This window comes from Cnephaeus nilssonii (genome assembly GCF_951640355.1).
Source record: "Cnephaeus nilssonii genome assembly, chromosome: 15".
Classification (NCBI taxonomy): domain Eukaryota; kingdom Metazoa; phylum Chordata; class Mammalia; order Chiroptera; family Vespertilionidae; genus Cnephaeus; species Cnephaeus nilssonii.
In genome coordinates this window covers 10614240-10636238 of record NC_137086.1, presented here as the reverse complement: position 1 = coordinate 10636238, position 21999 = coordinate 10614240, and the positions used below count along the sequence as shown (strand labels likewise).

The window sequence follows — 21999 nt, the reverse complement described above, 5'->3', positions numbered from 1 at the left end:
AGCCGCGCCCCCGGGCCCCCGCGCCCCTCGGCCGGGAGAAGAGGGGCTGGCCCACTGCCAGCGTCGGAGAGCCGGCCCCCTCCCCCGGCCCTCTCACAGCCAACCAAGCACTCCAGCGAGGCCCACGTGACCTGGAGTTCTAGACAAAGAAAATGTTCAAGCCCTCCCCCCCCCACCTACCCCCTCCCCCTCCCTCTGGCCCCCTCCGCCCCCAGCCCCCTCGCCCCCTTCCCCTCCCCCCAGGCGGGCAGCTACTTACGGAGCTCCCGGGCCGGGGCTCACACCTGAGCCGGACCGCAGAGGGGCTGCACCTGGCCTTATGGGTAGGTTCCTGGACGGAGGCTGGGGGCGGGAGGGCGGCCCGGCCGGTGGGAGGATCTCTGGGCCGGGAAGAGTCAAGTGTGCTGCCTTGGCCCGCGCGAGCTGGCTCCGCTGCCTGGCCCGAGTTCCGAGATGCTAAGTTACTGCCGTCCCACCCACTCCCTCCTCCGGAGTCCCAGCCCCACTCCTCGCTGCGCCCAGGTGGGACCTGGCGGTTCGGGGGCCAGGAAGAGCAGCCCTGAGCCGGGGCAGTGGGCTGGGAGCTCCGGGGAGCAGGCCCTGGCCAGGGCGCTGGGAGCCTGGGGGCCGGGCTGGAAGCCACGCTTTTGCTGAGCTGGCCGGCAGATGGGCTGTTGGCCTTTCCTTGCTGACCTGTGCTCCTGGCTGGTGGGCCACGCTGTCCGCGGGCCTTGCCAACCTCGCAGCCTCTTGAGAGGGATCGTTTCCTCCCCTGCGTGTCCCCGGGAGCCACCGGGCGGGCTGCCAGGAAGAAGTGGTGCTGGGATGGAGGGAGCCGTGCAACCTTGACACGGGGTGTGGGACCGCAGCGGGTGCCTTGGGGACCAGCCCGACTCCGGCCTGCGAGGCTCCTGGGACAGCCCAGGATCTGCTGCCCCAGCAGGGTGTCCGCATGGGCGCCCAGACCTCTGACCTTTGGAACAGGAAGCAGCCTGGAGGGGGGTGGAAGTGGGACAGCTGCCGGAGGAGAGAGATCTGGACCGGGAGGCCCCGCTCCACCGGAGTGGAGTTACCAGCGGCTTTCCAGGCTGGACAAAACTCCCGGCAAAGTGGCTTCCTTGAGCCACACTGGTGGTGGTGGTGGGGTGGGGGGTGTAGTGTCTCCCTGATCATGCCCAATCTCTGGGCCACCGGGAGTGGGGTCTTCTGATCCGAGGGTGGGAGCCTTTAGCCCAAACGCCAAGGTTGAGTTAACCCTTCTTTCTCCTATTGTTTGCCCCCGGGGAGACGGGTTGGAGTGAACGTGGGAAAACAGGCATTCCCTCCCTCACTACCTTGGGCAGACTCCTCTAATGAGGCCCCTCCCCCACCCAGCCACCGTCTCGGCCCCTTCTTCCCCTTTTCTCTCGCCTCCTGCTGCTAACCCACCCCTTCTTCCTTCCCCTGCCCCTGCTGGCCGTGTCACGACGGAGGCCCCCCCTTCCTCCGCCGCCGCCTGCCAAAACCTGTTTGGGGTTGCGTGTTCTCCCGCACCTAGTGGGCTGGGGGCGCTTCGTAGCCGTCAGCAGCAGCACCTGACAAGCTGGGGGAAGTTGTGGGGGAGGAAGAATGTTCAGGAACTGGCTGTGGAGGGATGGAGAAGAGAGACAAAGGGGCTGAGGGGGAGGACGAAGGGTGTGTCAGGCACGACTCTCCTCAGACCTGGGGAGCCCAGCACCCGCCCACCTGGTGCCGCTCGCTGTGGAAGTGACTTCAGCTCCTTCCCTCCGAAGGCCCCTCCCTCCTTCCCTCCCTCCCTCCTGCCCTCTGCGACCTACACACCTTGTTCTGGCTGAGGGGCCTTGTCACCCCTGTGAACGGGGTCTTTGGGTCACCCAGGGTATCACCCTGGTCTAGATCAGTCAACGTGACTGAAGGAGGAGGAAGAGGGAAGGGAGCAGAAACAGCTCTACTCCTGTTGCTCATCTGAAGGGGTCTGGCACTGGGGTAGGCTGCCCCAGCTGAGGATTCTAGAGGAGAATCCTCCTCCCGCCTAGGGTTGAGTGCCTACCTGGTCACACCTTGTGGGGGAGGTGGTGGTGGATAATTGATGGTAGGAAGGAGAGGACAAAGTTCCACCAGGTGCCAGGTGAGAACGGGGCTAGGGTGGTATGAGCAATTACTCTGCATTCTCCCAGCTGTTTGTGGGCTGGGGGGCAAAGAATAAATTCTCCCATTTTAGAATTTGTTGAGTCAGAGAAAGAACTAGGACTTCTATCATTAGTGTTTTAGGAATCGTTACAGGAAGCCGATTGGCCCAGAAACAAAGACTTGAAGATTGAATGAAATGAATCGACGAGAGTAGACCATTGCGTTTAAGACCAAGGTTCTTAACCTGGAACCCTGGGATCTGGGGGTTCATTAACAGGCTTTGGCGCACCCCTGGAATTCTTGATAGTCAGGAAAGGTTAAAAGAAACCCTTCCAGTTAGTGCCTTTTTAGGTTGGAGCAACTCAGAAGAGAAGGAACTACTCCAGAGTCAGCTGTTAATGAGTTGCAAGGCTAAGAAAGATGTAGATGCTCTGACTTCCAGCTTAGAGCTCTGGTACTCCGTGTTGCTTTCTGACACTTTTTTCTTTCTCGTAAGCTCTGGGGAAAAGCTTCCTATTGAAAGGCATACGGATGGGATTTTCTTTCTCTGGATCTGGTGTGGTGGAAATGGGTGCAGAGCGTTGGGTTTGAGGGCCACGTGTTGTAGATTCGGTAGCTGGGGTGAGATGAGGTTGGCCAGCCCCCAGAGCATGTATCAAGGATTTTCATGGTCCTCTGTAGAGTGATGGGGATCCCGGAGCAGGTTGTGAGAAGGAATGGGGCAGAGTCTGAAAGATGGAAGTTTGAAATGACGAAAGGATGGAGGCTGTCCAAGTAGGACAGGGGTTGGGTTTGGTTGAGTTTGGCAGTGGGATGGCAGAGAGGATGCCTGTGCTCAGTAAATAATGGTTGGAAGAATAAGTGTATTTATAGATGGATCGGAAAGGTACACAGAGAAGGGAGGGGTGAATCTGGTAACAGAACGTACAGTGGATTTAATCCTAAGAACTCCAGCATGGAAGCAGGCAAGCGCGTATGGGGCTTTTCGTGGTGCTCAAGCAGGTGGGGAAGGAAACACAGCAGTGATTTTCCTCATAGTAGACCTGACAACAGAACTAGAATCGTGGTCTAGGAGCCACACAGATTTTCCTGGCTGCCCAGGGAAATTGTGGAGAAAAGGATGAGAAGCCCAATTCTTGACTGAGAAACATGACAGGAGAGGCTGGAGCCTGAATGAAGATGCACATTTCATATCTGAATAGAATTAACCCTTCCACGCCAGAGGGTGGGCGAATGGTAATGGTGATACGCTGGGAAAGATCAGCCCAGGAAGGGAGACTGCCTGAGAGGCAGGGGAGAAGGCTGGAATTGAGCCAGATGATTGGAGTTTGCCTCTCAACTTCGGATCTCTCTGTTTTCCACGGCAGGCCAGTTGAGTTGATGAGGGAAGAATTCTCTCCAGCCCTTGACCCCTCCCATCACTGTCTCCAGACCAGAAAGAGGTTGAGAGGAGCACCCTAAGTGTGAGGTGGCCTTGCTGATCCCCGGAGCGGTCAAGGTAACTTCCGCTCCTTGTTTCCCCAGGCTGAGAAGAAAGCCAAGGTGATTGCAGTGATGAACGCCGTGGAAGAAAACCAGGGGTCCGGCGAGTCCCAGAAGGTGGAGGAGGCCAGCCCTCCTGCCGTGCAGCAGCCCACTGACCCCGCATCCCCCACTGTGGCCACAACCCCTGAGCCTGTGGGGGCTGACACGGGGGACAAGAACGCCACCAAAGCAGCCGATGACGAGCCGGAGTACGAGGTGAGCGGCCTGCTGCCCCGTCCAGCTTTGTCCTGGGTCCTTCCACTGCCTGCTCCTCCCGCCCTGCTCTCCTCTCTCCACCTCATCCCAGGCCTCTCCGTCTCCCCAGTTTTGCTCTGTTTTGGTCCATTCAGACGGAGCTCCCTCCTGGCTGTCCTGACCCTCAGATGCCCAGGGCTGGGGTTGCCGTGGGGGGATGAGGGTGGCAGGGCCTCGTGACTGCTGTGTAATGACTTCTGCTCCTTGGGGATCCAGGACGGCCGGGGCTTTGGCATTGGGGAGCTGGTGTGGGGGAAACTGCGGGGCTTCTCCTGGTGGCCAGGCCGCATTGTGTCTTGGTGGATGACGGGCCGGAGTCGAGCAGCTGAAGGCACCCGCTGGGTCATGTGGTTCGGAGACGGCAAGTTCTCGGTGGTGAGTTACGGGGTTTGGCGGTAGTCTGGGGGAGGGTGGGGTCTCGGTCCCAAGGCCTACGGTTTTGGCTGGGGCATGGTCTGGAGTTGGGTGGTAGGAGTGGGCTCTGCTTGCCCCCACTCTGTGTGTGTGGTAATCAAGCCCAGGAGGTCATTAGGTTGCACTGGTGCCTCACAGCTAGGATGCCTGCTGAGCCAAGTCTTTGCCTTCTGGGAACCCTTTCCCCAGAATCCCTCCCACTTGCCTTCAGGTCCTTTGCATCACGCAGTTATTTATTGAGGCAGCCGGTCCTCTCAAGCACAGGGGCCAGGCCTGATGCCTCCTTGCCTGTTGGTAGGCAGGTGGTGGGGCTTGATGAGTGTGGGAGGAAAAATGAGGGCCGTGGTCGTCCCCCCAGGTGTGCGTTGAAAAGCTGATGCCGCTGAGCTCCTTCTGCAGCGCTTTCCACCAGGCCACCTACAACAAGCAGCCCATGTACCGCAAAGCCATCTACGAAGTGCTGCAGGTGAGCGCCCTTCGGGGGTTCGGACCGCTATTGGCCTAGACGCCGAAATGTCGATGCTAGGCCTGGGCAGAGGGTCCGCCTGCCAGGCCCGTGGACTCCTTTTTCCCCCGTCTCACTCGCTTCCTTTCTGCACTCTTCAGGCGTTCTCCTCCAGTCCTCCCCTTCCTTGCGCCTCCTCCCACCTTCGCTACTGGGAGTCTGCCCTCCGGCCTGTCCCTCCAACCCCCCATGCATGTTGCCCCCCAGGTGGCCAGCAGCCGAGCCGGGAAGCTGTTCCCAGCGTGCCATGACAGCGACGAGAGCGACACTGCCAAGGCCGTGGAGGTGCAGAACAAGCAGATGATCGAATGGGCCCTTGGAGGGTTCCAGCCCTCTGGCCCCAAGGGCCTGGAACCACCAGAAGGTAAACGCGGGGGCCCAGCCTCGCCTCCTGGAGCCCTGCCAGCCAGGCCTGGGGAAGCCATGCTTCGGGAGGGCTGCCAGGCCTCCATCCATGGGCCACGGTCTCCCTCCCCGGGGCTCGGGTAGGGCAGTACTGCTCTGGGACTCAGGATAACTTGCTCCCCATTGGCCTGCTGGCCCCAGAGAGTTGAGAGCAAGGAACACGTCGGGGACCAGGCTGCACCCCATTATGGGTGGAATGGGGGAGGAGAGGGAGCTGGGATTCCTGGTCAGTTGGGCATCGTGACCTTATTCCCTGCTTTTGCCATCCAGAGGAGAAGAACCCCTACAAAGAAGTTTACACAGACATGTGGGTTGAACCCGAGGCAGCTGCCTACGCACCGCCCCCACCAGCCAAAAAGCCCCGGAAGAGCACAACCGAGAAGCCCAAGGTCAAGGAGATTATCGACGAACGCACAAGAGGTAGTTAGCCTGGCTCTGGAGAGAGTGGCGTGGCGAGGCTGGCATTCAGAGGAGTGGGCGAGGCCCTCTCGCCTCCTCTGATGCTGGGCTTCCCTCCCTCCGCAGAGCGGCTGGTGTACGAGGTGCGGCAGAAGTGCCGGAACATCGAGGGTGAGTCCACGGGAGCACTGGACGCCGACTCCCCGGGACGGGCAGGTGGGCTGGCTCCCAGTGGGCTGCCTGGGGCAGAGGCATGGCTCCTGAGCAAGGTGTGCATGACGTGGAACATCAGTCCTCAGTCCCAGGGTCAGCCTGCATGTGTCCCCACCTCCAGCCTGCGTCACACACATATCTATCTTCTGGTGCCATGATCTGACTGACCTGTCAATGGTGTCGGCTGGTATTAGGATCGGTGACACTCCCGTGGGTCCCAGAGGGTAGCCCCTCTTGTATTTGATTGAATTTGCCTGAACCTGACCCTTTGGCCTTAACATCTCTCATCACCTTCTCTCATCCAGTGGTCATTAGCATCCCAAGTCTGTCTCCCTTGGCCTAGTGATGGTGTGTCATGCCCAGGGCCCTCAGGCCTGGGGAGGATGGGGGCAGGGGCCCAGGACTTAAGGACTGCCAAGGACCACCTCCAGACCCAAGGGCAGGGCCCTGTTCTCCTTGGTGGGTTCCTGTCTCTGTCTGTCAGATGCCACTCCTGGATGGTGGCATCGATGCTCTGAGAGAGGACAGGGCTTCTGAAATTGGGGCCACAGTGCCTCCTGTTGCCTGAGGCAGCTCCAGCACGTCCCCTTTTTGTAGCTTTTCTGGAACTGGCTTTGGTCCAAGGCAAGAGGGGGCCCTGCAGTGCCGCTCACTCTGCTTTCTCTGCTTCCCAGACATTTGCATCTCGTGTGGGAGCCTCAACGTCACCCTGGAACACCCTCTCTTCATCGGAGGAATGTGCCAAAACTGCAAGGTAGGCTGTTGAGGATGCCACCTCCTGACCTCTGGCCTGACGGTGACCCCCGCGTTAGCTGTGGAAGCAGCAAGTTCTGATAAAGCAGACCTTTGGCTTCAAGTGTTTGACTTGCCATTCTTTTTCCTCCTGAAAGTTTTCCCCCTGTAAAACCCCTCCTAGTCCCCAGATGTGGACTCAGCGTCACAGTCACTAGTGAAGCGGGGAGGACAAGCTGGCCGGCGGGTGGGTTGCTGCGCCCTCAGGGGAAGAGCTAGGGGCAGAGGGTGCCGCTCCCGCCCCAGCCTTCGCCCAGGCCTCCTTGCTACTGTCCACTGCTGGGGTCCGGAGACCTGCTGGCCCCTTCGCTGATCTGTGGTTTAGGCCAGACCCTGGTTGGATGGGTGGCAGGGTCATGTCTCCAGGGCTGAGTCGGGGTTCCCGGGCTGGCGGAGGGTGTGACTGCCACCTGCCCTCTAGAACTGCTTCCTGGAGTGCGCGTACCAGTACGATGACGACGGCTACCAGTCCTACTGCACCATCTGCTGTGGGGGGCGCGAGGTGCTCATGTGCGGGAACAACAACTGCTGCAGGTGAGGGGCCCCCGCCTTGGCCCGCCCTCCTGGGTGGGTGCTGGGGCTCCCACTGCCCACCTGCCCAGCCACGCTCCATCCAGGACGGGCCTGGCGCTGGGCGTCCCACTGCTACCCTGGGCCTCCTCAGGTGCTTTTGCGTGGAGTGCGTGGATCTCTTGGTGGGGCCCGGCGCCGCCCAGGCAGCCATCAAAGAAGACCCTTGGAACTGCTACATGTGCGGGCACAAGGGCACCTACGGGCTGCTGCGCCGGCGGGACGACTGGCCCTCGCGGCTGCAGATGTTCTTCGCCAATAACCACGACCAGGAATTTGTGAGTGCTGGCCGGGCCTGCCCTAGAACCCTTTGCACCCGCTCCCGCCTGCCGGAGCTGGAGGGCGGACCCGGCTGAAGCCATGGTGCCTCAGTTGGTCGTGGGGCCGGGCGATGAACAGGGGTGCCCGAGCCACGCGCCGGCTGTGTGGGGTCAGAAAGCCGATCGATCTCGCTCACGGTGGGCTGGGAGGGCATGCGGAGCCGGGGAACACGCCGGGGCGCTCACCTGGCCTGCTGTGCTCACTGCCTAGGACCCTCCGAAGGTTTACCCACCTGTCCCAGCCGAGAAGAGGAAGCCCATCCGGGTGCTGTCTCTGTTTGACGGAATTGCTACAGGTGAGAGCAGCACGGGTCCGAGCGGGGCTGCACCCTCCTCCTGGGACGGGCAGCCCTGATTGGGAATGCGTGTCTTCAGCTCGGACAAAACTGCAGTTAGTGAGCGTCACCGCTGCTAAGGCATTACCCCGAAGGACGCCGTTCAATGGAAAGTGAAATAAGTGGCAAACCGGCATGTCCGGCGGGGACTTGTCTTAATGGGCGGAGCTTCCCAGCAGAGGACGGAGCGACTGAGAGATTATTGACAGACGGCGGCCAACACAAAAGCATGGCACCTTGTGTTGTGTTTGCATTTTAAGTCGCAGTAAAAACACAAACTCTGTGAGCGAGAGCAGAGAATATTTAAACGGCCCATAAGCCTATGATTAGCGTTTTGGTGAAGGTGGTTTTAGATTTCTGTGTGTGCGTTTATGTAATCACACATAGATAAAACAGGGACGGTGAGAGGTAACTTGCCTTTTCATTTGCGACGTTATGATGACTTTCTCATGTCCATCAGTATAGAACTACATTCTTTATTTGTAAGAGCCGCATAGGATGCCATTGCGGGATGGCACCATAATTATTTAATCCTCTGCTGTGACAGGCCTCCCTACACACACTCGTTATATACTTTAGCCATGATCTTTTAGGGAGAGCCGGGTCACTGCGGGCACTGTTCTCTTCCCGTGGTTCTTGACCTTGCCAGACAGCCCTCGTGGAAGGTGGCTGCTCCCAGGCTGGGCTCCTCCGTCCTTCAGAAAGGAGTCACTCTCCTCAGAACTTGCCTTCATGTGACCCGAGGGAGACGGACAGTCCCAGCCCCGGGACCTTGGCCAGAGGGCCGGCGTCGGGATGGCACCCAGGCCAGACGTTTGTCTGATGTTCTCATCTCGGTGCCGATGTTCTGTGAACCTAGAGAGGCTCGTGTGCGGCTGTGGTTTCGCGGGCTAGAACCTCGAGGCCTCCTTAGACCCTGTGGCACCTCAAGAGGCTGTCAAAGCCCCTCGGGGTGGGGGTCTGTGGGCGCATGGGAAAGAAAGGGCAGCACAGGAGCCTCTTGCTCCTGAAGCTGCGGGGTCTCTTCTCATTGTTTCGTTGCCTCAATTCAGCAAGCACCGGTGAGGGGTCGTGGTGAGGAAGTACCTGTAGTGAGTTCAGGAGGAAACGCTTGGATGAGACCTCATGCTCTTATTCTGTCTTAAAGACATTTGTAGCCCAAGAGAAAAGCTGAATGAGGAATGCTCACTGCTCTAACGAGGTGGAGAGGGGCGCGGAGTGCTGGGGGCTTACAGAGGAGGGGAGGGAGTTCGGGGAGGGGAGGGCGTTGATAAAACATGTTTAGAGCAGGTAGCATTTACGTTGGGTTTTGAAGGATGGGGAGAGTTGCAGCAGGATGTGCTGTTTGGGGGAAAGGAGCGATAAGGAAGGAAGGACCAGTGTGTGAAAGATGGAGAAGCAGCAAAGAGGAGGCCACCAAAACTCAGCTGCTGTTCTCCCTGGATCCTGAAACCGCCTCCTGTCCGGTTGGTCTGTCCTGGCCTTGACCACCTTTGAAGTAGATCGAGCTAGACATGAAGCAGCCTCGATGTCTTTGTCGTTGATGTTCAGTTGGTTCGGGGGATTTAAGGCAGCTTCCTGGGCAGGGTGGGGCTCAGGCCATCGCTGACCCGTGTGTCCGGCTGGCCGGAGGGCCCCCGGCACAGACCTGCTGCCGGAGGTGACCGGTGCCCGTGCTCTTTGGCTGGCGCAGGGCTCCTGGTGCTGAAGGACCTGGGCATTCAGGTGGACCGCTACATCGCCTCGGAGGTGTGCGAGGACTCCATCACGGTGGGCATGGTGCGGCACCAGGGGAAGATCATGTACGTCGGGGACGTCCGCAGCGTCACGCAGAAGCATGTATGTCAGTGCTGGGGTCCCGTCCCGCCCCGCCTTCTCTGCATCTCACACTCAGCACCAACCCCCTTTCGTTTTGTTCATTTATTTTCCTTGCCATGTTTCTCCCAGCCTCTCTTCCTGTCCCTCTGCCATTTCCCCCCTTGTCGTGAGGTCGACGGGCAGAGGGAAAAGGGAATTGGGGGCTCAGGCTGCGCTCTGGCTAATTTCAGGGCCCGTTTTAGTTGAGCGCTTAGGATGGTGGTGAGGTGCCTGTCCTCATACTTCCAGCGGCAGCTTGACCAGCCTCCGTTTCTCAGGGTGTCCGCGGGGTCTTGACTAAGTCACCCTCTGCCCTTCTGGTGTCTGTGTCTGCCCCTGAGACTGTGGGCCCTCAGGAATCCCGAAGGGCATGCAGACGGCCCGGACACCCTGCCCAAAGCGCGCAGAGCACAGAGCGCCTTCACGCTCAGCCTTCTCGCGAGGGGCTGCCTCCCCTGCTGGGAACACTGGCTTCCCTGCTGGCCTCAGAGGGTCCAGTTCAGCCCCTTCACTTTATTGTAGAGGAGCCGGAGCCCGGAGGGCCTCGGTGACTGGCCCGTGGCGGCTCAGAGTATGTGTGCCTGTGCGTAGTACATATGTATGAACGTACGCAGGTGGGGAGTGTACCAAGCAGCCGGGTCTCCTCTCCCCATGGCCAAGTACTTCTTTGCCACATTCACAGTTAATCTCTCTCTTCCTTTCTGCCTCTGTCTCTGGACAGTAAGCCCATTACGTTCCCTTTATCCGCTCAGATCCAGGAGTGGGGCCCGTTCGACCTGGTGATTGGGGGCAGTCCGTGCAATGACCTCTCCATCGTCAACCCTGCCCGCAAGGGACTCTACGGTAGGTGCTGTGCTCGCCCGGCCGCCTTCTCGGCTGGTGCTTCTGCACGTAGGTTTCCTACTTGGTCATTTCTGCCCTGGGACGGCCACTCCCCACGGCCCTGCCCTCCCTTCCCCGGCCCGTGCCCTAGCCACACCACTGTCTTGCAGACAGCCCAGCTGACGGCTTTCTCTCCCGCCTCCCAGAGGGCACTGGCCGGCTCTTCTTTGAGTTCTACCGCCTCCTGCACGACGCGCGGCCCAAGGAGGGAGATGACCGCCCCTTCTTCTGGCTCTTTGAGAACGTGGTGGCCATGGGCGTTAGTGACAAGAGGGACATCTCGCGATTTCTCGAGGTACAGCCAGCCCCCTTGGTTTGGCCGGCTCACTCGTGGCTTCTGCCTTGGAAGGCCGCTTTACCCTCTCCTGTGCATCGCGCAGCTGGGGGCTGGGGACTTGTGCTTTGCAAAGGGCCCGTTTGGGAAGCTTGGGGCTTCCTGGGGAGATGGGGAGGAAGTAGGCCCGCCCGGAAGAACTCCGGGTCTCTCTCTCGGGGGAGGTGCACGGCTTAGGACTTGAAGGACCTGAGTGTAAAGAGGGTGGGGGGCCCCACTCCCGGGGTTGGGTTCTGTGTGGTGTTTCACGGGGGGGATCCTAGGAGATGCCAAAATCGATGGTTCAGCCTCGCTCCTCAGCAGCCAGGACAGATGCTCTGTGACACCCGGGAAGGAAACAGGACCTGTGTCATAGCGTGGGTCCGGCTCGGCCCTGAGCCTGGTGTGAGCCGTGCACAGAGGGCTTCTGCACAGAGGCCGCCTCGGGGCGGGCGGCCCAGGAGCTCAAGCCCACGCTCCCGGCCTCAGGGTGCTGGTCTGTCACTGCCAGTTGTCTGTCTGGCTCACGGTCAGGGTGTTCAGTGAACATGTGCACCGTTGCTGGAACGTTCTCTCACCAAGCCCCATTGGCCACGTGTGATACTTAAATACACGTTAAAATTCCTCAGTCACACTCCCCTCATTTCAGGCGCTCATTAGCCACCCGCGGCGGGAGGGGAGGGACTGCTGGTGAGCAGTGCACACGGAGGCCATTGCCATCGTCACAGAATGTCCCGCTGGTGTGGGCTGGTCTCTGAGGTTCCAGTAAGATCCGGTGGAACGGGCTACGTCTCCTTCTGGCTTTCCCGGTGGCTTCAGGCCGCCCCAGCGTGCGGCCTCCTCAGCATCCGGGCCCGCAAACATTCCTGGCACCGTTTCCTCGTCCTCTCTCGCTCATCGTTAACTCTCTCCTGTTTTATAGTCCAACCCTGTGATGATTGATGCCAAAGAAGTGTCAGCTGCACACAGGGCCCGCTACTTCTGGGGGAACCTTCCTGGTATGAACAGGTTGGTGAGCGCGCCCGGGCCGGGGATGGCTGCGGGTTGGTGTCTGCAGGCAGGACAGCCCGGAGAGGGGGCTTCTCGGGCCAGCTCCGGCCTGCTCTTGAGGGAGGGGAGTCAGGGGAGAGAACATACTCGCCTGAGAAGCCAACACCGAGCGGTGGAAAATGGGACCTTTAAAAGGGCACCCCCTTTCGGCACGGGGAGAACCAGCGTGCTGCGAGGTGAGTGCTGGTTCTCCATTGGCGATGTCTGTAGAGTTGGCTGGCCCTTGGTCTGAGGTCAAGTCATGGAGAAAGGGGTTGGGATGGGAAGGAGGTGCCCACACCCAACCATGTGCTGGTCCAGGGAGGGAGTCTGGAAGCAGCTCCATGCAGGTTTGAAGCCCCACCTCACTGTCCACACTCAGTTGGCTTCAGGTCTTTTGCTGGAAGGATGCTCTTCATTAGGTCACACAGCTAGGTTTTAATATCCAGGAATGAAGAAAATTTCATTTCTTCTGTGCAATAATTGCACTATAAGAAGGGCCTGTGAGGAGAGGAATTCTGGTTGAAAGCAGTTGAAAAGCAGCGTGAGGTCTACCCACGCCAGACACCTATTATGGAGGGAAGTATTTTCCAGAACGTTTTGAGTGTGGATTTTAAGCCTCCCGGAGAATACTTGTAAATTGGAAACATCATTTGATCTGGCCTCAGCTGTGTAATCGCCCTGTCTGTCATTTGCATGAAGGTGTAGGAACTTCCTCAGTCCCATCCCTGTTCAGCAAGGCTGCTGTCTTTTGCAAGGGCTTGTTGATGGGGAGGAGATGGGCCAGTGGGGCAGCTGATCTGGAAACTCTCGAGTGTCCCCCTAAACTTCCCAAGATGGGTGTGTGCGTTGGGAAAATGGACAGGACTGTACAGTCTAGCATTTTCATGAAGCCACACACCTTGATCCTAGGGAATTATTCCCACCTGTTTCTTCCAACTCTAAAATTCTAGAACTCTGAGCTTCCAGGAGGAGCAGGGAGACCAGGTGGGATCAGGTAGAGATGCGCACATGCGTGTGTGTGTGTGTGTGTGTGTGCGCGCGTGTGTACGTGTGCACGCATAAACTGAGAAGAGCCTGGAGGTGCGATTGGATGCGGGTCCCTGTGGTTCCTGCACGGAGATGGTGACCTCTCAGTGAAGCCTTCATTGAGGATTTCTAAATGTCAGAAATCGCCTGTGCTGGAGGCGGTGTTCCATGATCTGGTCTGCCCTCCGGGAAGTCGCCGAAAGTCAGTCTTCAGGGGACTGTGCAGAATTTGTCTTTTTAACTCGCATTTAAGGTGCACAGTTTAATGAATTTCATCCCGTGTGCACACCCATGTAACTGTCACCGTAATCAAGATGCACAGCATTCTGTCACCCCCAGAGCCTGCTTTGTTGGGCACCTTTAAAACTCAGTTAAAATGACTCATATAAAAATAAAAACATTGGGGTTTTTCCCTTTCTGGGCAGGTGTGACCTGCTTATTTGTAGTTTGAGACCACTTTTGAATTGACCTTTTAAGGGTTAATACCTGGTGGCTGCAGTGTGTGTATATTTTCTGAGGAGGCGGGGTTTGAAGGGCTTACAGCAAGGTGGGAGACAGGACCCCCTTTTGCTCCCCTGTGTGAGTCAGGTGGCTGCTGGGTCAGCACAGCCGGGTGTGTCCCTGCCCATCTCCTGGATTCCGTTGTCACCTTCTCTTCTCTGCTTCCTAGGCCGTTGGCATCCACTGTGAATGATAAGCTGGAGCTGCAGGAGTGTCTGGAGCATGGCAGAATAGCCAAGGTTAGCCCGCGTCAGCGCCCTCTGCTGGGCGGTAGGGAGAAGGGCAGAGGGCGGAATGCGGTAGAGCAGCCACCAGGGCTGTGAGCCTGCCCTCTAGGGCTCTGGGTGCAGCTGGCCTGGGGGGATGCGATTTAGGGGTGATACGGGGTCATTCATGCAGTTGGCCTGAGGGGAGGATCTAGAGGAAGGTCTAGAAGGCAGAGAGAGAGAGATCAGAAGTCATTGCTGGCTTGTCCTCCCTTGTTAAGCATTGCTTGGTGCCCCATGGGAGGCAGACACTAAGGAACCTTTGCCGAGGTCCCTAGTTCTGCAAGGGCGCTTACATTTTTGGGCCAGGACCTATTGCGGGAGTTTCCACAGCAGAGACTCTCCTGTGATGTGGAAGCTCCATTTCTCTCTGTAGAAATCTCCCCGAGTGAGTGCCCCAGGCCTCAGGGTCCCTGAGAGCAGGGGCCAGCAATGGTGTATCTTGAGCCGGAGTAATTTGGCATCTTTTTGCCTGCAAGTCACTACACTTGCGAAAGAAGCCATTCTTGGAGGACTTAGGAAGGACAGTGGTTCCAGCTGCTGTATCTCAAGCCGTTGGCCAGCAGGATTGGACTGAGGATGGCGGGGCGACCGCAGAGCAGGAGGAAGAGCAAGGCGGCAGGGTCTGCAGAAGCCCGTGTTGGCCAGTCCCTGGCACACGTGGCAGATGCATGACCAGCGAATGAGTGCTTGTTCCTCTTTGCTCGTCTTCTAGTTCAGCAAAGTGAGGACCATTACCACGAGGTCGAACTCCATAAAGCAGGGCAAAGACCAGCATTTCCCCGTCTTCATGAATGAGAAAGAGGACATCTTATGGTGCACTGAAATGGAAAGGTACCCAAGGCCCGGGCTGGGGTCGCGGGGCCGGGTCGCGGGGCCGTCCTTGCGGGAGGGGTCCCCGTCTCTCCCGGCCAGGCTGGCGTCTTGCACAGATGCCACGTGAGCAGTGGGTACCCAGGCATTTCCTGACGTGGCCGATTCCTGGGGATGGTTCCACAGCGAGGCATCTGGGAATCAGTCCACGGGGCCTTGGGTCCCGGGGGTCCTGCTGAGCTCCAGGAAACACGGCAGCTCAGGAGCGTCTTATCTCGTGCTGCTCCTTTAGGGGGTCACGAACCAGGGCAGCACAGGACCAGGGGGGGGGGCCTTCCCGCCTGAGCCCCCTGATTTGGTGCAAACTGGACTCGGGGACTAGATTACCTCTTCATTCTCAGTGTCGCTGCCACTTAGCCAGCCAGACAGACCACTCACACAAACCACAGGCCAGCGGGAACTCCTGGAGGATGTGGAGTCCGGCGAGAGTTCTCCTCCCCCTTGGGGGGGAGGTATTAGGGATGGACAGTCATTACTTTCAGACTTCAGATACCCACTGTCGATCTACAATCCCAGGTGCCGCCTGACCTGGAGGTGTTTTTCAGAAATACTAACTCTGCTTCTACTGTGTAGTAAATCTCTAGGCCACAGTTATCTCACCTAGCTTCAAGTCCACAGAAGGCAGCGGGCTGCCCGAGTCTTAAATCGGTGACAGAGGAGCGAAGATCCCCCAGAACCCCCCGCGCCAGCGCTCACCCTGCCCTCTGCCTTTTCTCCCCAGGGTGTTTGGCTTCCCTGTCCACTATACCGACGTCTCCAACATGAGCCGCTTGGCGAGGCAGAGACTGCTGGGCCGGTCGTGGAGCGTGCCGGTCATCCGCCACCTCTTCGCTCCGCTGAAGGAGTATTTTGCTTGTGTGTAAGGGACATGAGGGCAAACTGAGGTAGTTAAACAAACAAACAAAAAAAACACACAAAAAAAAACACAACAAAACACAAAGAACATGAGGATGGAGAGAAGTATCAGCACCCAGAAGAGAAACAGGAATTTAAAACAAAAACCAGAGGCGGAAACACCGGAGGGCCTGGCCTGGTGGAAAGGGTTGGACATCATCTCCTGATTTTTCAATGTTAATCTTTAGTCCTATTTAACAAACAACATCAAGGTCCCTCTCCCCCTCTCCCCCCTTCATTTGGTCTAATCTTTTGTTCTCTACTCTTTTCAGAGGGGTTTTCTGTTCGTTTGGGTTTTTGTTTCTTGCTGTGACTGAAACAAGAGGATTTATTGCAGCAAAAATTAATAACAAAACATAGTAACGATACCTTGCCGAGAGGAAAGATAAGAGAGAAGGAAAAAAAGGAAATTCTATGGAAATCTATATATTGGTATTGGATTTTTTTTTTTTTTTTTTTTTTACTATATATCTTTTTGTTGTTGTCTCTAGCCTGATCAGATAGGAGCACAAGCAGGGGACGGAAAGTAGAGACACTCAGGAGGCCGAAACCCCTCCCAGCCACTGAGCTGTCCTGCCAGCACCATTCCTGGTCATGCAAAGCAGAACCCAACTAGCAGCAGGGAGACGAGGACACCACGAGACCCTTTTATACAGTATTTCAGGTGCCTACCACACAGGAAACCTTGAAGAAAACCAGTTTCTAGAAGCCGCTGTTACCTCTTGTTTACAGTTTATATATATATGATAGATATGAGCTCTATATATAAAAGGTACTGTTAACTACTGTACAACCCGACTTCATAATGGTGCTTTCAAACAGCGAGATGAGTAAAAACATCAGCTTCCATGTTGCCTTATGCGCAAAGGGTTTTAATCAAGGGTGGAGAGAGGGAGAAGGTCAATCACCATCCAGGTGGCTTTTCCCCTGGGTGTGCCACGGGGTGAAGGACAATTGGGGAACGGCGCTTCCCTGCTTCTCCCTGCCAAAAAGTGGGGGGTGAGACGAGGTGGTCAGGACCGTGGACAGCTGAGAGCGGGATTCATCCAGGATCACGCAATAACCTTTTGATTTTTTTTTTTCTCCAAAAAGGAGACTCCCTCAGCAAGGAGGCAGGATAAGGGGGTCTTCATTCCAAGTTTCTCACATTAGCCACTTTGAGGGCTCCTTGTGGTGGGATCAGAACTGATCCAGAGTGTGGGAAAGTGACCGTTAAAAACCCCACCTGGAGCGAATAAAAAAACATACAAAACGTACTGGTGCTTTCCTGTCTAAAGTCGCCTTTTGTGTGTTCTTTTATGAGGCCCCACCATCCACCCTCTGTGCACAAGGTGGCCCCTGGCCCTGGAACGTGATGTTTTTGGTCATCTCCAAAGGCTGCAGTTTTATACTGGGAGGCTGACGACACCTTCTGTTATAATTATTCTTATGGTTCTGGTTATAGTTATGTTTGTTTTCAGACTTTTCTGTTAAGAACACAAAAACCCAACCCCCCTCCCCTTTAAGGTTTCAAACCAAGGTGCGGGGAGCAGGGTGCTTCTGAGTTAGGGGTGGCCCTGGTGCCCTGGCTCCCCACCTCTCGGGCCAGGTGGGCCACCAGGCGCAGCGACAGGTGGGCGGCCCGGGAGTCCCCCCAGGCCGGCCCTCGGTGCGTCCCTCTTCTCTTCTACTTCCCCTCCTCTGGAGTCGTGTGTGTCAGGGCTGGAGGGAGGGCCGGCGTCTCTCCCCCGTGTGTGTGACTGGAGTGGTGTGTATTTCTTTTCTAGTGCTTTGGTCTGGTGACAGCTGTGCTCTTACCTGAGTCAGCAGCACCCGGAGCCCCAAGTGCACAACACTTGGTTCCACTTCCTACCGAGGCGAGCAGCCTGGTGTTGGCGGTAGGCGGGACGCCAGTGGCGGCTCCAGGGTGAGGGCCCAATGGGCAGATGCTTGCCTGGATAGATGGGGTGTAGATATGTGGCATATAGAGATATATATTTTATAATGGGAGGGGGGATGGCACCTCCTGGGACCGGCAGGGCTGGGAGGTGTGCTGTCAAGCACATGGTCCCAAGTTCGCATCCCTAGAAATGGCCTACGGTGATAGGCACTATATAAATAGATAGGGTCATGTATAAGAAATATTATGGAGTGGGGAGCGGGGGAAGGCGGGCTCAGGATGCTGAGCTTCGGGTCCCGCTGCAGACATAAGCCCCACACCGATCAATCCCACGCGCATCCACAGGAACATTTCTATCCCGATGCAGAACAGATGCACTCACCGCCAGGGAGCACCCGCCGCTCCCCCAGGAGTCAGGACTGTGTGGAGGCGGCCCTGCAGCTCTTCACCTCTGTTGCCCTGATTGCAGGTAGACTGTCAATCCCAGAAGTTGCTCGGTGCTGAAGGCAGGAAAAGGAGGAGGTTTTATTTTAGCAGGTGCTCTCCTCTAGCAGGTAGCGTTCTCTCTCTTTTGCCCCTGGTGATGTCAAAAGACTCTTCTGTTAGCAACTGTGATACTGACCTGCAACTCTAGGCACCAGTAAAGTCAGCCCTCAACTCCCCCTACCTATTCTCCCCTCACCAAAATACAATTCACATCCAGGTCTGTCTTGGCCAAGGGGCTTCCATTCAAAAAAAAAAAAAAAATGGGACGGTGAACCTCATGTTTTGAATAAAGCAAATTAGTAATTTGGTGACTAAATTCAACCAAGGCTTTGAATCCCTTGCTCATGGCTCAGGAGTAAGCTCACCGCCGGTAGCCAGCGTCCTGTTCCTTTTAGGGGTGCCTAGTTCTGGACCCCAATCTACTCATTTCCTTGTCAGATTGGCTTTGAAGATCACACCCAGTTGCGTCCCGCCAGCTCGGTGGCGATGGTGGGCCCCCAGGGGGCTGGAGTGGCCAGGAGGGGCTACCGTTGCCCCCTCCCTCTCTGGAGTCCCCGTACCTGACTGGTGCTCACGCGTCCCCTCGTGCTCCAGGCGGCTCCCTCTGCACCTGGAGACCACCAGCGCCTCGAGGAGGGCTGGGGGAGGAGGGCTGTCTCAGCAGCCCAAGGTGCTCCCTCCCCCGCTGGCCGGCGCTAGGTCTTCCCAGCCCCCAGGGTCAGGACCAGTGGCCTTGCTCTGCAAACACGCGCAGCATTTCGGGCGCTCCTGGGTCTTGGTCCGCGGCTCCTGCGGAGGCGTTTGCCTTTCCCAGTGGCCCACGCTGCACCCAAGGGGCGGTGTGGGAAGAGGCTTGGAAGCCAAGGATGTGGCCAGCCCCAGGACCAGCGCGGCCAGCCAGCTTGCTCAGGGAGGTGCGCTGTGCTGACCCTTAGAGCGCTTGTTCCTCCGGCGGGGCCACCTGGCGAGGCCCTAGGGTGGACCGGGCGCCCCTCGCAGGGATGAGAGTTCGTCACCAGCCAACCTGTGGGCTCCGTCCCACAGCAGAACTTGGTGGGTGCAGCGGACCTTGGGAGCATGCCCACTGGGCCATGCCCGGATGCTCTTACTCCACTTCCACCCATAGGGGGGCTTCTGGGGACGGGGGAGCTGTGCTCCAACAGGCGTGGCCGGCCGAGGATTAAGTAGGGTCATGACCCTTGCTGTGGGTGAGGCTGAGCGTGGAGGCAGTGGAACAGGAGACACCAAAAAGGCCTAGGGAAGATTCTGGAGTGTGTCCCCCGTGGCATTTTCTTTCTAAAGGGCAGGCCCGTTTGCCCCTGGCAGCCAGGGCTTCTAGAGACGGAGGGTGATGCCGCCCTCCTTACTGTGGGTGCCACGTGGAGTGTGATGCCTCCCTCCTTACTGTGGGTGCCACGTGGAGTGTGATGCCAGAGGTCTGGGGAGGGAGCCGCAGCTCGTGCCAGGGCCCCAGAGCCCTTGGTGGAGGCCTGAGGAGGAAGCTGGTCTCCAGCAGGCAGTGCTGAGCCCGGGGGCTCGGGCTGGCTGGTGCTGCCCCTGGCCCCTGGAAGCGGCGGGGGAACTGGGAGCCGCGGGTGAGGGTTTGCAGTTGGCAGGTGCCGTTGGTGTGTGACTGCCGTTTCCTGTTCAGACCCCAGCACCTTCTTGCTATTGGACATCCTGTTAGCAGAGTTCACAGGAGAGCATCCAGGGCCCCGGGCTTTGGGGTCAGGCCTGGGAGTGGCTGGCTGTTGGCGATGCCCGTGTGCTTTCTGGTGGGTCGCTAAGGGGCCGGTCAGGACAGGCAGAGCCGGTGGGAAGACGGCTGGGCATTGGAGTGGTCTAACGAAGGGCTGGCCCCCTGCTCTTCCCGCTTAGCTGGCGCTTCCGGGGACGCCCGGGTGGGAGTAGCCCCATCACACAGGAAGGCCTGGGGCCGGGGCAGGAAGGACAGTTCGGCGGGGCGCTCTGGGAAGGGACGTAGGAAAACGAACCGGGCGTCCTCCCAGCTGTGGCTGTAGAAGGAGACGTGGCGTGGATCCGGGAGGTGGTGGAGAACGCCTGCCACCTCCCTGCTTGGCGCAGAGGCGCGGTGGCCCTGGTATCTCTCAGGTGTTGTTTTCGGGGACCGTACAGGAGCCCCTGGAGCTGTGGGCCAGGGCCCGGGGCCTGCCTGGCACTGAGGCCTGCGGAGGGCCGGCGGCTCCTTTGTCGGGGGAGCAGCAGGGCCAAGGTTTCGGTGAGAACGGAGTTTCTAGCCAGGCCCCGTCTTGGTCTGAGTTTGGCATCTGCGGTCCAGTCTGGTTGCTCCCAGGCCTTGTGATCAGAGGTGACCCTGGAGGTGTCCCGCCCTCCAGCAGGACGCAGCGGAGCCCCTCCCCCCGCCCCGGACGGGGAAGGGGGGTGTGGAGGGCTGGCCCTTCCCTGCCGAGGCCGGGAGGAAGGACTGGGGTGTGGAGGGTCCGGGAAGAGAGGGCGTAGATGAGGATGGACTCCCCTGTCAGGCAGAAGCTCTCGAACCTTTACATCTCGAAGGAAAGGAAGGCGGGGTCCCTGGGAAGCAGGGCAGCCCGCCCGGCACCTGGGTCTGGCAGAGACCTAGCCGAGGTGGCCTCTGGTCGGCGACCTCTTGCTCATGGCTGACCCTAGGCTGTGGAGTTTGGGGGAGGACACATACCAGGTCTTACACAGCGAGGACAAGGATGTGACTGGCTAACTTGCCCGAACGGAGGCCCTAGGACCCCCGAAACTGGAAATCTCCCGCCACGCGCTCCCTCGAGGGGCGCGGGAGGGCGGCTTTCTCAAACCCCCGTCCGTCCGGTGGCCTCCAGCCCCGAGCCTGGCTGAGGGCATGAGCAGGGATCAAAGCCGCACCTTGGTCCCATTCCACTTCACGGACTGATTCGGTCGCACAGCCCTAGAATCCGGCAAACGAACCACCCCCACCACAAAAAGAAAAATGCCGAAATTCCTTAGAATACGCAGCGGGAGGAGGTGACTCAACAAGGTGCTAAAAACATTTTATTAAAAATATATATTGTTAAATTAAGTCTGCTGTCTGGACAATGACTGTTTGTTTTGTTTTCTTGTAGTGAAGTTTAAAAGAGACTATTATTTTACTCTGATATATTATTATTAAAAAGGCATTTTAACTTTGTACTTGAAAACTAAATGAGCGATTTCATGTGTTTTAGCTGAGGCATTGAAGTAGCGGGTGCTTACTTATTTGTGGGAAATCATGTATCCATACTGAAGAGTAAACTCCGTAGCTGACTTGGTAATAACTTCCCCTGTTACAGACGACTTCGCTTTGGCCCCGTTGGCAGAGCACTGTCACTCCACATTCCACGCAGCTCAATGCAGGACCTCCCCCCTCCCCGGCCCTCCCCGGCCCTCCCCGCCCCGGCCCCCGCCTGCCCTTTCTCTTCAGTTCCTCTCTTCTCCTTTTATTGTTTTCCTCCTGGTTCCAGCATCCTTTCACCACTGTATTTTTTTTTTTTAGGGTTGCTTCTCTATTTATTGACAATAATAATGTACATTTCACAGTCTGGTTCTGGGACGTCCGGGTGGGGCGTGTGCGAGGGGCCCGAGCGGGTCCCCAGCCCGGCCGCCGGGGTCCCGTTGTATCTCTGTGTGTGATGCTCGTGACATAGCTGTTTATGAAATAATTAAAGAGGTCAATGCGTACAGCCGATGTAGAAAGTCTGTCAGTTCCGCCTTCATCACATTTTTTTTTTGTGCCCAGAAGAATATAATAAAGCTCCTTTCTAATGTACTTGTGCTGGAGAACACTTGAATAAATGGACTGTTTTTGTGCAAAAAGAAAAAAACGGTAAAAGCACCGCAATAATGTCCTTTTGTCTCGCGTCTCCTTCCCCCTGGCGTGGCTGCTCGCAGCAGCCTTCTCCGGAGGGTTAACCACCAGCTCTGGGGCCAGGTCCTCTTTAAAACACCTCCTGCCTGAACGTTCAATAGGGACTGAGAACGGGGTGAGAAAAGGGACAGTGTGGTTGACTCGAAGCTCAGAGAGAAGTTCTAGGGAGACACGTTTGCTGGAAAATCGAATTCTGTCCTGGGCCGAGCGACAGCTTTTCAGACCGGAGAGGGGGTCTGTGCCGGGTCTTGGTC

At 57.7% G+C, this 21999-nt stretch overlaps 1 protein-coding gene across 5 annotated transcripts in view; it reads left to right on the top strand.

Moving 5' to 3' along the window:
• DNMT3A (DNA methyltransferase 3 alpha) overlaps positions 1 to 21650 on the top strand; it is a 96344-nt gene extending 74694 nt beyond the window's left edge. For 4 of the 5 annotated variants that reach the window (XM_079792006.1, XM_079792009.1, XM_079792008.1 and 1 more), the window contains exons 7-23: positions 3655 to 3870; positions 4126 to 4284; positions 4682 to 4789; positions 5036 to 5192; positions 5504 to 5653; positions 5759 to 5803; positions 6520 to 6599; positions 7059 to 7171; positions 7302 to 7485; positions 7739 to 7823; positions 9556 to 9701; positions 10472 to 10562; positions 10748 to 10896; positions 11837 to 11922; positions 13643 to 13712; positions 14455 to 14573; positions 15334 to 21650. In XM_079792006.1, coding sequence (XP_079648132.1) covers positions 3655 to 3870; positions 4126 to 4284; positions 4682 to 4789; positions 5036 to 5192; positions 5504 to 5653; positions 5759 to 5803; positions 6520 to 6599; positions 7059 to 7171; positions 7302 to 7485; positions 7739 to 7823; positions 9556 to 9701; positions 10472 to 10562; positions 10748 to 10896; positions 11837 to 11922; positions 13643 to 13712; positions 14455 to 14573; positions 15334 to 15475 — 2100 coding nt within the window. In that variant the 3' untranslated portion in view covers positions 15476 to 21650. Of the gene's footprint in view, positions 1 to 210; positions 324 to 3654; positions 3871 to 4125; positions 4285 to 4681; positions 4790 to 5035; positions 5193 to 5503; positions 5654 to 5758; positions 5804 to 6519; positions 6600 to 7058; positions 7172 to 7301; positions 7486 to 7738; positions 7824 to 9555; positions 9702 to 10471; positions 10563 to 10747; positions 10897 to 11836; positions 11923 to 13642; positions 13713 to 14454; positions 14574 to 15333 lie in introns of those variants that run through there. The other variant, XM_079792010.1, reaches the window with a different exon arrangement.
• The last annotated feature ends 349 nt before the right edge of the window (positions 21651 to 21999 follow it).